The 16,851-nt window shown below is 45.0% G+C and overlaps 1 protein-coding gene across 2 annotated transcripts; it reads right to left on the reverse strand.

The window, feature by feature from the left end:
* Nucleotides 1-33: 33 nt before the first annotated feature.
* On the reverse strand, nucleotides 34-15,430 carry PLOD1 (procollagen-lysine,2-oxoglutarate 5-dioxygenase 1). Of its 2 annotated transcripts, XM_015882357.1 has the most exons (19): nucleotides 15,032-15,430; nucleotides 11,185-11,276; nucleotides 10,552-10,688; nucleotides 9,136-9,299; nucleotides 8,868-8,980; nucleotides 7,695-7,758; nucleotides 6,572-6,669; nucleotides 6,181-6,282; nucleotides 5,961-6,092; nucleotides 5,557-5,678; nucleotides 5,125-5,229; nucleotides 4,604-4,729; nucleotides 3,804-3,945; nucleotides 3,553-3,666; nucleotides 3,270-3,335; nucleotides 2,839-2,943; nucleotides 2,301-2,447; nucleotides 1,880-2,005; nucleotides 34-1,652 (listed from the first exon to the last, which is right to left on the reverse strand). In XM_015882357.1, the coding sequence occupies exons 1-19, from the start codon at nucleotides 15,111-15,113 to the stop codon at nucleotides 1,497-1,499; spliced, it is 2,193 nt and encodes a 730-aa protein (XP_015737843.1). In that variant the 5' UTR covers nucleotides 15,114-15,430; the 3' UTR covers nucleotides 34-1,496. The 2 variants fall into 2 exon arrangements, with proteins under 2 accessions (XP_015737843.1, XP_015737844.1); XM_015882358.1 differs by lacking the exon at nucleotides 2,839-2,943.
* Between the last annotated feature and the right edge of the window lie 1,421 nt (nucleotides 15,431-16,851).

Genomic DNA, 16,851 nt, shown 5'->3' on the forward strand with positions numbered 1-16,851 from the left:
AGCCGCCCCGTCGTGGAAGAAACACAACCACAGTGAGCGTTTGGGAATAGTTTAATGCGAATTTCCCCACCTCCCACTTGCCACGGTTGGAATCTGTGTGTGAAGCGGCTCCGCGCGGATTCCGATCATAGTATCGGGCAGAGGAAAAACACAATAAAATAAGTGTGTGTGTGGGGAAGCTAAATAAATACATACACCATGTCAATGTTTTCTCAACCGTGGGCCTGGAAAGTCTCTTCATTTGGTTACAGCACGAATTTTTACCGTTTTCAACTGTTTTTTCTCCCCTGGTGGATGCACAGCACTGAAGGAGACCCTAAAGAGCCCTCAGAGAGCAGCCCTGTGGGTCCACCCCAATCCCAATGTGAATGTACTGCCTGTGAAACAAACCAGCCTTCATACACATAATAGTGTCTAAAAGCAGAGCAGGTCTCTCACAGGCAGCAATACAACGGTTTTTCTCTGCTCCCCCTCTACCCACAGCTCAATTCTAGGCAGTTTTTTATCCCTTATTGGTTTGCCACAACCTCTGAGCACTCACCCACTCATTTCTATGAGTCTCATCCCCAGGGGGATGCTTTGGTTTGCAATCTCAAATATTAGAAATACCAAATAATGATTTCCTCTAAGTACCAGAAAATAGTTCTTCTACAGCGTTGGCTCAAACAAGCTGGATGCAAAGGGAACTACCCAAATGATCGCTAAGAAGGAGAATGAGGCCAAAGATCAGTGGGGCCTCTGGGTTGTTAACCCATCATTAGAGCTTGTAGATCTTAACAAGGATAGAGCTGAGCTGATTCAGCACTGAAGCCCTCCCTAAACTGCAGTAACAGAAGATAGGGAGGCTATTTCTTTTTTCTATGTCTTCAGACTAATCCCAGAGATAATGTATAATTAATGGGCCTTCATTGACTACCACAAAGCACCTACATTGCTATTGCTGCTGCTTTGAACTCTGTGATGTGTTTCCAAAGACTGCATAGAGGTAAGGATTCAGATGATCTTCAGGCTGTTACTACTGAGTTTCATCTGGTGTGACATGTAACCATTACGACTCTTGGAGCCAGCTCCTTGATAATGTTTGGTATAGTATCCAGAAATGATTTTCTAAGTGTCCAGTCCTGTATATGCTGTGGATATAAAAAAGAGATTCCAGCTACTTGGAGAGAAAGCTTGTGACTTGACTCCAAAGAGCTGGATTTCCAGTCCAAGAAAGCATTTCTGTAAAGCCAACCAAGCCGTGAAGCTTCAAGTAAATCGCATTTCCAAGACACAGCGGATGAAGAGCAGAATCAAAAATGAAGGCACAAAATCTCCTTCCAAATTCTACAGCAACGTTTCTAGATATGACCCGCAGTATCAGAGAGGGAGATCTTCCAACAGCGGAGTCTTATATCTTTGATCAACACCTTAGAGACTCTCTGCACTATTCCCTGTTTCCACTCAAAGTCAGCAGTGAGCAGGGCCAGGGAAAGGTCTTTCCTGTCAGCATGGCTCTAGGGGTCAATAAAAGACACTGCGATATAACGGGTTCCTTTGGTGGTTGGAAGACCTTCATGGTAGTGGGTGAGTCGTCCTGGATGCATGAGAGTCCACCCTTTCCGTGGAGCTCGAATCGAACAGTTGTAGCGCAAAAACCGGCAGCCTCCTCCCTGAGATACAGACCAAGAGACACATCAGCTTGGTTAAGTCACCTAAGGGAAAGGGTCTCTGCCTTCTTTTGGCAGCTCTTCAGAAAGTGAGAGAAAGGGTATCCGTTGTGCTCTAATGTGCTCAAAAATCCAACATAACCCAGCCATTAATCACATACTTCAGCATGAAGGAGCCAAGTATCAATAAATAAGGCTGTGCTTCATCACCAGCATGCTGGCAAACTTACCTCATAGTCTATTCCAACCCTGTTCAGAGCAATGTTAATGGTAAAGGTGGAAGCATCGTGATGGGGCATTAGAGAAGGCTGCTCGTCGGGTTTGTAGCGGACCACAAAGGCTAGTTCAAACTGAGTCTGCAGGAGAGAAGAAAAAGTAGAACGTCTGTTACAGAGCTGTAGCAGCCTGTGGTTACTGGGCTGTGATAGGGTGCAATTTTAAATTGCACCTCACTGCTAAGAAGAACCACAATAACGCAGGAAAACATTATTGGGAAACTATTTTCTGATGCATATTCAAATCACAGCTCAGCAACATCCCTCCATACCAGAGAATGCATATTGCAAGAGGATTCTAGTAGTCTTTTCACACAGCTGCAATTGTAGAAGGTGCTGAGCTGACCATGAGTTTTGTTGTCACGGTATTACCTACCTTGGTATAGTATCCTGGGTACAGTTTCTCTGTGATGGGTGCAATATATTCCAGAAGAAACTTATACCATTCTCTTTCAAAGCCGATTTGGTTCATGTGGATGTCAATAGTTGGGACGTTCTCATATCCTCCTTGTATTCTACTGTCCTGAAATTGAACCACAAAAAAAAACAACAAACATGAGGATGGGCACCTCGGACTTCACAAACAAAAAGCACTTTTTTCTGGCAATTACTAATAATATGAAGTTTATTTATCAGGACTTTCAGGATGATAAGCTCATTTCAAGCAATCACTAAACATCCAAGGCCTGAACACTGTCATTCTGGTGGATAGGACAAGGCCTCAGAGAAGTTAATTAACTTTCAAGAGCATGGGAAATAACATGGAGTTAATTAAGAGAAAAATTAGCAGTATTGAGGCCAGTTTCCTGGCTTAGCTGCAGGATCTACAGCCTTCCTAGAGGAGGCACTGCTGTCACCAAACATAGATGGACAAGGTTGTCACCTAGAAATTAAACAGCTCTTGTCTTTCTTACCGTATTGTCACCTGTGGACCACTTGCCATAATGCTCCATTTCTTCCACCAGCTCATCACACGCAGTGTCAGTGAATATGGGGAACCAGTACACATCTGGGCAGGGCTGCAGAATGTGGACAGGTGAGAGCAGCAGAAATAAAGGCAAGCGCTTGAGGCAAAAGGAATATAACTAAACTGACTGTATGTAGGGTCAGATGAAGTGGGAAGGAACATCAAGGACAGAAGTTTGTCTTCTGATTGATGTGTCCTACTTCCACTTTACAGAGCTGGAGATGGACTTTGATTTTGCTCTAAAAATACTTCCAAGGTCATGTTTCCTCCGCATTTGAAAGACTACAAGGTCACATTGAACTGCTTATTCCAGAGAATGACAACAGCAATAACACAAGTGTTCTCTCATTTTGATGGATACGAGCAATGTGTTCTTACCATTTCTACCAATTTCCCCTTCAGAGCTGCTGTGTAGTTTTCATGGATGTACTTTTCTCTCCAGTCCTACAATTAAAAGAGAAGGAAAACAGTCATTTCTGAGGGGGCTGGTTAGAAGGACAAAGAAAAGTCATGCAGTGGTGCCACATTACTCCACGTGCTTTGAAAATCCAGATGTTATGAATCACACACAGTTTGGACCTTCCTTATTGGTAAAGCTGGCCATCAAATCTTCACAGCCCACACAGCCTGCCAAGCCTGCAGAGCAGGCAGGTTATCTCACCTCAGGGTTGCTGAATATTTGCCAGAGGTCATTGTGGAGGTGAGTTGTTTGGTAATTCTCCAAAGACAGTATGTGTCCAAACTGATGCCGATTTGTCAAGTACATGAAAACTCCCTGCAGAACAGAGAAAACAATCAAGTTTTGTTTCCACATCTCACTTTTTTTTTGTAAGCAATTGTGAAATTAAAGCAGTGAACAATTTCCCAGTGATGTGCAGTTCTCCCCTGCCAGCATCCCTCTCCTTTACTGACCCGATTCCGCACGTTGTGGCAGAAAGCCATGTCAGCATCCAGCTTGCCACCGTGGAAGAGATCTCCCTCGTCAAGCTCTGATCGCAGGACTTTACCTTTCACCATGTACACGCTGCTGATGTAGGGAACATTCCAGAGCCCGCTGAAACACAGGGGTAGGGGAGTAAGATTTGAAAGAGCAATAAGGCAGGAACTATGGGGCTCAGTGGGATGGAAGGCAGCTGAAATGAGCCAACTTGGAATGGCAGGGAGAAACCATGCCAACAGGAGCTGTCATTTCAGGAAAAATCATCTATATTGCCCAGAGCTTTAAAAGAGTAAAAATGCCAGAAACTGTGAAAGCAATTGACTGATATTGTGTGTTTCTGCGTGGGACATAATTAATGTCTTGAATCTCTTCTCAGAGAGATTAACATATTTTTTTCCTAATTATTTAAAAAAAACAACTGAACAAGCTAAAAAGGCAGGATCTGATTTCCAGCATTTTTGGCCCCAAAAAGGCCCCTCAAGAATAGGAATGAACCAACAGTTGTACTTTGTGAATATTCCATTCAATGATCACCTAGAGTATTACGAAGACAATCTGACAAAGATTAAACAGCTTCATATGAGACTTTACAGACTAATTGTAATTCACAGGTGGGAAAACACACGAGTACGATGAAATGATTTCAGCATAGTTAGGGCTCTCAGCATCTTGCTTGGCTCATAATAAAATCTGCCTGAAATCTGTGCTCAGGGAAGAACACCAGCTTTGTACTTGAGGTTGTGCATCAGTAAGAAACTCGCAGTATACTCACACCCTCCTCCTTTGGACAACATCCACGTAATCTTCTGAGCGGGCGTAATACCCATCAGGGCTCAGTGCTCCCCAGAAGTTGGACCACAGCTTCTCATGCCGACTCACCAGGGGGGCAATCACTGACCTGTGAGCGCAAAAGAAAAAGGATGTTAGCACAGGAAGTGAAGGAAAAGATTTACAGACCACAAGATCCTGAGCTTCTATTAACTATGCTGGAATAAAGTTCCACATAAGCAAGAGTCAATACCTTTACAATCTCATATCTGACTGCATCCAGACGGATTCTCAGAACCCAGTGTATTCCAGTGACTATTTAAAGGCAAATTTGGGATGATTTACAACCATTGCCTAAAATTCAGTCATTGCAACCACAGCAAAAGAGGACCAAAGAAAAGGCACACATCTGACATTTCATCTCCAGCACAGCTCACCCACTGGCCTTACATGTCTCAGTGATAGAAGAGCTCACTGTATTCCTTTGTGAAAGGACTTAATGATTGCTCTGACCAATGAACTCACTTGTTCTGTTCAATAAGAATCCTTAGTGTCTCTGTGTTCTTCAGAACTACTTCAGCATCCAGGCTAAAATAATAGTCGCAGTCAGGATCCTTCCTGCACAAATCCCTGTAGACAGAACAAGAAAAGTCACAACAACGTCCACCTAGAACAGAGTAAGACAAGAGATGGAACAGTAGGACTTGTACTCTAAGGGTCTTTGTCTAGGTGTTAGGAAAGTGAGTTTAATGTAACAACCCAGAAAGCCAGAATAGTAAAAGTACATTCATTTCAGTAGCCAACAGCACACACTGAAATGCAGTGAATATCAAACCCTAAAGAAGAGAGTAACTGAAAAACATAAAACATCCACTTGACAGTGATGAGCCTCAGAATAAACCCTAGTTTGGACACAGACTGACACTGCCAGACATCACATCTGGTCTCTTCACTTACATGCCCAAGTTACGTGCCTCAGCATTCTCCACCTCATCATCTGGTCCAATCACTTTCATAGCAAGATACTCTTTGCTGTGCTCCTTAACAAAAGAGTCCACTTGCATTGAGTGATGTTGCTCCTATTGAAGAGGTTAAAATAAGAAAAAGAAGGTGAGATGAACTCATCTCGGACTGTTCAACATCCTGCTCTTGTGAATGTCAAAGCAGACAAGCAACAGCTCTTCCCATTTCAACATCTTTACAGCTGGATCCATCCATTATACGGGTGCCACTGCAGATGAGTACAGGGATTGCGAAGCCTGGCAGGGTAGTCAAAGGTTGCAGAGGTGACTAGAATACGGGAGGAAGTACATACACTTTCCCAGCATTTGCTAAGGCTATTATAGGCCAACTTTACTTACGTGGTTGTGAATGAAGACTTGAATTCGTTGCTTTGGGTAACGGAGATTAAGAAGCCGCAAGAAAAACTGGGAGAGAAACGGGGTGGGCTGCTCGATGAAAATGCCAATCAGAATCATTGGCAGAGCTTCATCCTACATACAGTGAGAAGAAACATCAGACACATAAGATTCCATTGTAGTTGTAACACCTGTCTGGAAAGCTTGAGAGCATCAGCCTTACCTTAATACCTGTGAGGCTGCGCAGACCTTCGTCACACACGGTACAGCCAGTCTCAAATGTCCATATTTGAGGAATGTAGTTTCCCAAGTAGTTCAGCTGCAGCTGCAGAAGGGAATTTGTCATGTTAAACACTACAGGACAGAGGAAGATTAATTTCTCTTCTCCTTGGGCTAACAAACCTGTAGTATGACAGTCTCAGGGCCTAATCACACATCAATCTTTGAACCAGACCCATCTTTCTGCTATGGACCTGGGGCACTTATTGTCTCTCGGTATAAATGTACACAGGGAAAGTCATTATACAGGAATACAGCGACCTGATACAAACAAGTCTAAAGGGTTACTTTGGAACAAATACATACCGAATCTTTTTCTTAGGACACCCACTTACCTTGGTGGGTCCATTTCCATGAATTATTACAGGTAGAGTGTCATATAACAAGTTTCTTGCTCTCACTCGTGCGTTTTCAAACTTCAGAACCACCTCATCTGGAAATGACATTATCATCACGTTATCAGAAGAAGGCATTTATAACAATTAGCAGCACCATACACCATTTCTACTCAACAGTTGCTGAAAGATGATAGCATAGAACTGGATTCTGTGAAGCTGGACGATGAATGTAGCTCACTGGGCTGATGATCGTGCCCTCTACTGGGAAGCCACGCTTTAACAGTCTTTCAAAACTGGCACTGACAAACTCCAAAGTAACGAACAGCAACTGATGACCAGAGAGGATTCAGAGCCTTCTCACCTCTGCACACTCTGCACCTGCTGCCTCTCCTTTTTGACCCAGACAGAGTTCTGCCCTCCTGGCAGTTATCACTCAAGGTAACTCCTCAGTGCAAGCACACAAAATTCTTTGCAAAACAGGCTAAGCTCAGATCCCAGCTCTAATCTTGCTGTTATCATGAGCATAGAAGCAAAAAAAAATATAACATTGTCATTTTTCACCTGGCTGAAATAAAGACGGTATGGTGCAAAACAATAAACTCCAAACATCTGGCAGCAATCTCAGTATGATAAGTTAATCACTTTGACAGAGACTGGCAAAATCAATCAGCTGACCAGAAGCCCGTTATGGGTCAAATGCACACTCAAAGGCTGTATCTGGCTTCATCTCACCTTTTATGGCATTCCAGACATTGTTCTGAAGCAGAAAGACAAGGTAAGCCCTAGGCAGTGCTATGCGTTGTTACTTGCAGCAAAGTGCCTCCCATTCTCAATCTCTAAGGCTAATGCAATCTGACATGCTTGGAGATCAAAGTGGCAAGGTGTAAGATGGACAGCTTGACCTGCATTCCCCAAGTGAAAAGGGAAGTGCAGTGAGAACCCAGTTGGTCGCAATGGAATTGCAAATTAATTCCAGCACTCTGCAGAGGCTTTTTGCTGGGGCTTGTTCTGCAGGGACAGGAATTTCTGAAATTTAATCCCTTCAGCCACAAGACAAAATTATTTCTGGTGTCAGCACGCAGTTACATTCCAAGAAGAAATGAGCTTCCTCCCATCTCACCTAATGCTCCATTTAGGTTTTGGAAGATCCGACTTCTATGATCTAGACTGATGTTGATATTCTCCTTTAAAAGAATGAGATGCATAAACGTAATTAGAGCACTAGCAGTTATCTGTTCTTCACATGTGAAAAACTTCATGTTGAACAAAGATATATCACATTTCTATAATCATTTCCATACTTCCCAAGCTTGAAGCCTGAAACATTCTCAGATCATCCTTATTTTCAGTTGAAACTAAGAAAATTCACCATTTCTGAGAACAACTTTGACACATCATACTCAGCAAAACCGTACAAATAAACGTTTTAAATACTAATTCGGGTGTGCCATTGCAGCACATTGCAAGCACACTTGCAGCATCGTCACGTAAAATCCACGTGTAATATGCAGGAATGCCAAGAGAACAAAAACATCTGCTGTCTAGACAGCTTCTTGCCATCTATCCACAGGGCCAGTGTCACCTCAGGTAAGGGCTCAGGTACCACTGTCAAACCAGAACATAAGGGTGCAAGTCCAGCTTAAGCAATCTTTGTTTTACCCCCTGCTACAAATCACGCTTTGACTAGATTTTTGTTGGACTAAAAAACCCAGCTCTGACTTAGCAGAGCTCAGTGTCCCTCCAGGCATTTATAAAGGCTGATTACTGGGAAGGACAGCAGGGTGCTAACATCCGCTGTCTTGAATGCCAAGTTAGTGGAATTACTCAGCCTTTGTATGGCACGGGGCCAGAAATGCAGATGAGAATATTAAAGGGACTGCTCAACTGTTCACGTTAAAATGTCATGAGTCACATTCAGATTTGGGGAGGTAAAAAAGTGCAGCTGCTCCAGCTGATCTGAAAGAACTTTCCTATTTCTAAAGATCCCTGTTGACTTCACTGTTACAGTTTCACTTCTTAATTCCCACGCATTTGTGACTTCCCTCAGTGACAGCTGGCACTGCATAACGCAGAGCAAGGACGATAGAAGCTAAAGCCAGGACACAGGGCTATTCCTTTCAAAGCTTTCCCAAGGGTGTAGTTGCTATAATGCAAATTTTTGTAAGGAAAACAGATAAGTGGCCATCCTACTCGCTTTTTCCATGTAATGAAGTCACAGCAATCATTCTGGGGCAACGTGACGTCTTCTAAAATCAACAGGGATACCACACAGGAAGAGCTTAACCACACATACTCTTTTTTCCGGATCCAAAAAGATCTTCGTGTAGAAGAGCTGGTCGCTGTCATCGTCCTTTCCTTTCCACTCCTCTACAAGCTTTTTCAGGTTTGGAGCATAACCTATGAAGCCTGCAGGAACAAAAATGGGGAGGTATTTCAATCCAGGTAACCAGTAAAACTTGAGGACTTCTGCATGCCATACTCTCATTTTTTTCACACACAAGTCCTATTGCACCCTGTGATGCAGCAGAGCTACAGCAGAAGCTGAAGGTTCTGATTCTTACCTCCAGAACCCAGGAAGCGTTTTCCATCTCGCACTGGAGGGTACTTGGCTTCCAACTTTCTGTCAGGGTAGATGTAGTTCTCTGCTGAGAAGACCACCTTGCTCTTGGCCTGTTTGAACTTCTTCAGCAGTTCCGTGGGGCCCGATGCAAACAGTACATCATAGCTAGAGTGAAAGACAAGCAAAGAATGGGACGGAAAGGGAAAGAGATGGAGTTAGAAAAACACACCAGTACAAAAAGCTCCTAGAAACAGCTCATTTATCAGGAATCCCCTTCTTTTAGTTCTGCGTTACAGTATTATATTTCTGTCATAATTACATTGAATTATAATTATAATAATTATAATTGAATTATAATTATAATAATTAAATTGAAGTCTTATTCATACAGGGGAAGATGTTACTTTCCACTGGAGAAGATTCCACAATATCTTGAGGTAACTTACACTCATGCTTACAGAGTTCTCACTGACAAGAAAACCAAATCTTCCAAGTCACAAAACATGCAGATCTCTTCTTCTCTTCCCCAATTTGCAACTGCGAAGCCCTGGTGCCCCCACTCATTAAGATTTATTCTGCCATTCCTTTATACCCACACTCCTTCCTTCACTAAACAAACCCATAGGTTATGCCTTTTAAATCCTTTGGCATCCTGCCATGCTCCATGGAGCTCTGCACATCTTCAAGAGGGACCTATAGTAGACAGCAGTCACTGCATGCTGGACTCCAGCTGCTCTCACTTCAGTACTCAATACAACTCACTCATTCCCAAGCAGTGCTCACAGAATGAGGCTTTGAGTTTTCTGCAAGGGGGTGTCCAAACTATGAACCCACTCTTGGTGAGTAAAAACGTTCTGACTTCCAGAGATGAATCATTCTCAACCTCTAAATGCACATAGACACTCAGAGCTGCAAAGATGATCTCCCTGCCATGGGAGCTGGAGACAGACACCAGTATCCCAGTCCTGCCTGTTGCTGGGCACAGAAAAGGACAGTGAGACTACAAACTATTCTTTTCCTTTCCCACATATCACTGGCAAACCAATTCCTGGCTCTCAGGATTCACCCTATTAAAAAAAAAAAATAATAAATTCCACTAAAGGAATTCAGAGAAATTGTCTTTTCTCTGGAAATAGGAGCAGCCAAATTCCACCCTGGCAAAAAAAAAAAAAAAAAAAAAGCAGGTATAATACTATCGTATTTTGTATTATATAAGAGTTGGGATCAGCCCATTTTGGTCAGGCCTTCCCAACTGCCACGAATGCAGCTCTGCGCAACTCCCAGGTGACCGTAAAGAATTCAGGGGCATAAAACAGGTCTGTATGCACCTTCCAGAAGCAATTTACTTCACAGTTAATTTCTTCTGTCCAAACAACCATCTGATTCATTTAATGACAAATAATTTCTGACCCACTACCTTTCTGTGAAAAGGATGATCAAGTCTTCCTTATCTCCATGCTGCTTCAAAGCTGATTTCAAGAGACGGACCTTTTGCCCACCTCCTGCTGGCTTCTTGTCATCTCCACCCTTCCACTCCTCATCCAGCCCAAGCACCTAAGGATGACAGACACAGGGTAAACTCAACGGGCCATTTTCCCAGCAAGGATCACAAGAAAGAACCTGACTTCATAGCTTCACTTGCCCTGTTAAAGCCCAGCACAAAACCAGGAACACCAGGACAGACTAGGCATACATGTCAGCCTTGGAACTAGATGGACAGTCCGAGTAACATGCAGCACAGTGACACAGCACTTCCAGCATCAGGGATGGGAGCACACTGATCTCTGCTGTGCTTCAGAACTGCAACAGAAAAGTGTCACGGAGCTGCACTGAGCAGGAGTTATAGACCTCATCTCAAACCACCACTGGGGATGGAATAAGAAAGACTGCTGCACAAATGTCCACAGTGACAGCAATTTTCAGCTGAGTAGATATGTCCAATCTTAAGATTGGTTTGTTTTGTGGACAAGTCTCATCCACTCCACACTCTTAGGAGTGCCCACTTCAAAACTTGCTTTGACCAACCACCACTGAGGCTGCTGGCCATCACCTGGATTTTGTAGTTGAAGAACTGGGCTGATCTTCTAAAGCGTCGATATCCCTCGGTCTGCTTGGTGGCAACAGTCAGAACCAGCAGGTTATCTGCATGCAGGAGAAAGCAAAGGAGACACATCATCAACTAGTATTGTTTTCAAAACCTGCTGTTCCATACTTAACAAAAATGCTTTCCTCTCACAACACAGAGCTAAGGTGGGGATCATTGGACTTAAAGGCACTTCATGGCTTTGACAACAGGAAGTCAACAGGAGTACAATCCCACCACTGGACTTTCCCAGCATCATACTTGAAGCTGGTTATGAATCCAGCAATAGAATCCAGGAGTCCCAACCTACCCTCTGTCACTGCTGCTGGTGGACAAAGGTAATGTCTGCTCTGTAAAACACGGATAGCTGCCCAGTTCCATAATAAAACAGGCAAGGGAGGCAGCCTAGCCATGGAGCTACCACATCCTGCTGAGAAGCAAACAGCTTGCTTACACCTCACCCAATTATCTCTACCCTGTACAATGTTAAGCGCTATAGGTGTTCTCACTGCCCACAAAGCTTCAGCCCCAGAAAGAAAACAGCTTCAAATCCTACTTATTTGCTGCCTGGATTTTCTTGGCAGCGACTCATCAGAGACTCAGAGAGAGGGGAAAAAAAAAGAAAGCATGGATGTAGTTATTGTTTTACTGGAGGAACAAACTATCACAGAGGACAGAACATGGCAAAGGTGCCCAGAAATGTCAGCATTGGATGCAACAACCCCAAAGTGCAAGACTGTTTTTCTGCCTTTGTATTTGTGCAGCTCAGATCAGAACTTGATCCTGAGTATAAAAGGGGAGATGGTATAAAGATACAATTTTATTGTATGTGTAAGGAGATGGATAAAGAAAATATAATGTATGGAGTGGGGTTTTTGTGCTTCATCAGAAAGCTGAAATTCTGTTATTTCATGGAGAAACATCAGTCCTTTCCAACCTTGTGATTCTACGATGTGGAGGAAAAAAAGGAGAACCACTGATAGATGCCCACTTGGAAGTCACCCAAGCAGGAATTTGTATAGGCTCTGGCAACGGTGCTTAAATATGAATCCTGACCATCTGATTTTAACATCAGAGAATACCAGGAAAACCTGAAGTTCTGTTCTCTTGGCTTCATCAGGCTTCTCTTGGAATAATCTTCTTTTTCAATGGATCTACCAGATGAATCCTCCCAGTGCACCCAAACTGGTACTGACTGACCTTAGAGAAGAGGGAGCCGAGAGGGGTCCCAGGCAGAGCTGACAAAGTCAAGGTAGAAGCTGCAGATTGGGATGAAGGAGAACAGTCCCAAAGAAATTCCTAAAGCCTTTTACCTGCATTGGAACACAGAGAGACTGAGAACAGTCAGCAATGAGGTCAGATCTAACTGCATCTCTTTAGTCGTCTATGCACAAAGGGAGCGATAAACAAAGGAAAATGAATCCTGCATAAGCACAACTTCAAAGGCAGATTTTTAGCTGTATGAAGTGCATTCCTAATCCAGCTCCTGCAGCACGCTGCAGTTCTTTGTGCCCTGCTCAGTCACAGGGTGCAAATAAATGAGTAAAATATCTTTCCTCAGGGAACGTGTTAAAGCCATCAGTGTTTCCAGCTCCACGATGGCATGAAGAAAACCATGGCAGCTTTGCTAGCTCCGAGCTTGCAGTTTCTGAGAAAATCTCTCCTAGTGCCAATGAGGAGGGGGGCAAATGCAGGCCTGTCAAAAAGGAATGTCAAGACAAACATCAGATCTGAAAGGAGAGGAAAAAGCATATCACAGGGACAGAAGAAAAGAGCCTGACTGCCACGTAATTAGTCTGGCCTAAATACTCAGGTTATTTCCAATTAAACCAATAATGTATTTTTTGTGCCACCACACAAGAAAGCAACCAACTGCTTATATGTTGTTCAGTACCAGTGCCAAAAGTTTGCTGGAGCAGAAGCCGGAGCAGAAAGCTCCCCTGGATGCACAGGAAGCGGTGTCATGTTTCTAAGACAGAAAAGGTTTTGCTGTGCAGCGTGTGAAGCCATTGGTGCATGGAGAACCAGCACAGAGAGTGCTACCCTCAGCACCTGAGCTCCTGGTTACAGATCCCCTCCTCCTTGATGTTCTGTGGGGGTAGGACTCGAAGAGACACTCAGTTCAGTTTCTCTTCTGAGCAATCTGTGCAGTAGCAAAAGCTTTCCATCCCAAGAGACATTCCTTCAGCCCAGTGTTTGAGGCGCTGTGCTGAGCTATGCTGCCTCCACTCCTACTCCTTTAACTCTTTTTTCTCTTTCCTAATGATTGTGCTGAACACTGGTGCAGCTGAGCCCTCTTCATTCTACCATCACATGGAGGGACTTTTAAACCTCCAAAAAACAGTCTCGTGCGTCCCTGTTTCCCATATAACAGTTAATTTTGACACCCAGAAGCAGCACCTATTCTGTTAAGCTGCACCCAAAGACTCTTCAGGCCACACCATCAATTAGAAATACATTTAATAATGGCACAACTGCAAAATACAAACACGGTGTGGTTCAATGAAGGATGTGCTGGACTAGGAACCAGGGCAGCTGGACTGTACCACTCTGCAACAAGGAATCAGTCTTGCTGTCCCTCTACTTTGCCATCTGTAAATGGATAACAAAGGACATTTAACACTTCTGTTGTTTGAGCACTACAGATGCCAATCATCCTAAAGGAACAAAGTCTTAGTAAGGAAAGTCTGATACCAACATCACTGTGAAACGATTGGGGTTTTTGAGTTTTACAAGCTTAGCAAAAAACAGCAACAACTTCAGCAATAAGAAACTGTACAGTTGTTTATTGCTGCCTTGACTCTGCAGGGAGAGCACAGCTGCAGCTCAGGACATGGAATGAATTTATCCCCAGGCTACGATCCGTGGAAGCTCATCGTGCAGCTTCCTGTAAAGATGGTGTCCAAGAAAATACTTTTGATACTGGGGTCAAATAGAAAAATCAAGTGCACGACTTAATTAAATATTCATTTCCCAAAGTTTTTAGGTAACCATCCAACTGAAAACCACCAATAACTAAGCCTGAAGCTTCTGAAGAGAATTAAAAGAACTTATGAGGGAGAAGATGGTATCACTATTCTCACATTGCTCTGGGGAAGTTTATCCTAAGTGCTGCAGTGACACTGCTTGCATTGTGCTGGTACAGCTACAGCGCTCCATGGGTACGTGTTAACCATATCAAAAGTAATATTCTAGGTAACAAGATGAAATCTCCTCTTCATTGCCACTTCTCTAATGAAGACAGAGATAATTATCCAAACATCTTGGCAGAGTGACAACGTGTGAATCTCTTTGTCAGCCTGGCTGACACTCAATGGCTTCCCTAATTCCCTGCTGCTGTACCAATTACTCCTCAGAGCGTGCACCAGGGATACACGCAGAGATACAAGGATGCTTTAGGAGCACCGTGGATGTCAGGATGAGGTATCAGCGTTGCGATCACTCTGTTACCTAATTTTTGACCTGTGTAAGTTCAAAAGCAACGAGGGCTGACCCAGCTGGGATGCAGCCATAGGACTTCATCAGCCCAAAATGTTATCCATCCTCACACAACTCTGAGCAGCCAGTGCCTGTCTGATAACTGAGGAACCCAGGAAGCACGTGCATAGAGCACCCACAGCAGCATCCAACTCAGGGCTCAGCAGCAGGCTCTGGGTGCCACCCAGGAGCTCAGATAATACAGTGAGCATTGGCCTCGAGTCGGCCAATGCCTCTGAGCTGCCCTGGGAAGCTGTAGGCGGTAGCAGCAGCACCAGCTCGGCCTCCAACTCCCCACGCAACCCGCTCCGACCCGCAGCTCCCCCCTACCCCTTACCTTCCTGCTTGGAGCCGCTGCCACCCTGCACCCCGAGCAGCGGCAGCAGCACCCAGGGCAGCAGCACCGCCGGGGGCACCATGGAGGCGACTTCCCCGCCTGGATCTCACTCCGAGAACTGACACCGGCTGCAGGCACTGCCTACGGGACGGCTTCAGGCGCTGCCTCGCTCCGCACAGACCCGGCGGACGGCGGCTCCACAAAGCTCCGGGGCTGCCGGAGCCTTTGCCACGCACCAGACCCGCCCGGCGGGAACGGGCGGAGGAAGAGGTGGAGGGGGGAGAAGCGGCTCCTCCTCCCCGCTCCGGCCCCCGCAAGAGGCGCGGAGGCAGCTGGGCCGGAGCCGGGAGAGGCAGCAGGAAGCGCTGGGGCCGAGGGCTGTGCGATGCGATGTGACAGCGGTGCCTGCTGCGGGTCGGTCGTGCAGCCACCGCTGACTTCACGTGGGGTGTGTGGGACGCTGCTCAGCTGTACGGCAACCAAGGGCAGAAGCGTTAATTAAACACGTTCAGCCAACGTGGGTGAGCGGGAGCTGACGTTCCGGCCGGCTTCAGTCTGTGCTGGGCTGAGCTTCACGCAGTCATTAAGCGTTACAAAATACACAGCAGAAATTAAGCACAGCTCGGGGCGCTGGGAGCCCTTATCAAATGCCTTCTTTTCATCTGGTATCTCATCTGTTTCTTTCTGGAATACAGAATCTGCTGCCGTGATTTGCTGTGCTGCTTTTCTGCTGCTACATTCACTTCTCTTACATTTCACTGTCCTTGTGCTGGGATTTCTTGTTGCATCCACATGATTTTCTAGTTTGTTCTGCCTAACTTTGAGAACAGGCAAAATGAATGGTCCTAATTGCTGGGCAAACACAGCATTTCTAAAGCTCAAATGCTGAACTGAGGCAACAACCCAATGAAATACAATGAAATACCAGTTCTAAGATGGTGATTTCAAGACACTTCATTTTTCAATGCTGCCAGCTTCACTAACTGAAACAGACCCAAATCACTTTCACTTTACATTGCTGCCGTGCTTTGGAAGCTCCTGATCAATCATCAGCTTCAGGTGGGAGCCACAGCATTGGTGTTCAGCTCTCACCTTCAAAGCTCAAAGTGCTGCAGCTCTGGTTATAGAGTCATAGCAATATTAAGTTTCTCATTGTGAGGCTGTCCAATCTCTCCATTCTAAAATGAAAGCTGTTTTATGGTCTACGGGCTGTGAATGCATCATTAATATCACCACCTTCCATCTATTCCTATCTGACAGCTTTGTTTGCATTCTGCAGCCAGCACAGCACACTTCTTTCCCCTTTCTATGCTTGCACTGCTCTGTGTGCTCAGGCTGGATTTGTTGCCTGTCTTTTTAAACAGAAGCAGCTGCCAGTTCCAGATGTTCCTGTGAGTACGTGCAACACGTGCTCTGAGCAGAGCTCCAACTTCCTAACAGCTCAACAGAGCAGAGCTCAGCTTATAAAGGCAGACTCACAACACACCCAACCTCTGTGCTGGGAGGGCTGAGATCTTTCCAGTTACTTTTACAGAGCACAGTGTGCCACCCCCTCTGTTCTTTTGCCGAGCTGCTCCCTGCGCTAGGAAGGAATTTCACACTTCAATCCAGCTCGCAGAGTTTCTGCACAGTTTGCTACTGTCTCTCAGAGCTGCGATGGAGTCCAACGTTTTCCTTGGCCCATGGTGCTCACATCTGGAGAAGCAGATGGGAAGCTCTCATTGCTGGCACACAGCTGCTGGAGGGAGCAGGAATGGCGCAGATCCTCACCTCACAGAATCACAGAATGACCCGGGTTGGAAGGGACCTCAAGGATCATG

The sequence above is a fragment of the Coturnix japonica genome, chromosome 21 (genome assembly GCF_001577835.2).
Source record: "Coturnix japonica isolate 7356 chromosome 21, Coturnix japonica 2.1, whole genome shotgun sequence".
Taxonomy (NCBI): Eukaryota; Metazoa; Chordata; class Aves; order Galliformes; family Phasianidae; genus Coturnix; species Coturnix japonica.

What these genes read in the sequence shown, in the direction of transcription:
- PLOD1 (XM_015882357.1), bottom strand. Translation starts at nt 15,113, where the DNA reads ATGGTGCCCCCGGCGGTGCTGCTGCCCTGGGTGCTGCTGCCGCTGCTC. An exon ending in ACGCTTCCTGGGTTCTGGAG is followed by an intron (nt 8,981 to 9,135) that starts GTAAGAATCAGA and finishes TTGTTCCTGCAG; the next exon opens with GCTTCATAGGTTATGCTCCA. An exon ending in GCAGCCTCACAGGTATTAAG is followed by an intron (nt 6,093 to 6,180) that starts GTAAGGCTGATG and finishes CACTGTATGTAG; the next exon opens with GATGAAGCTCTGCCAATGAT.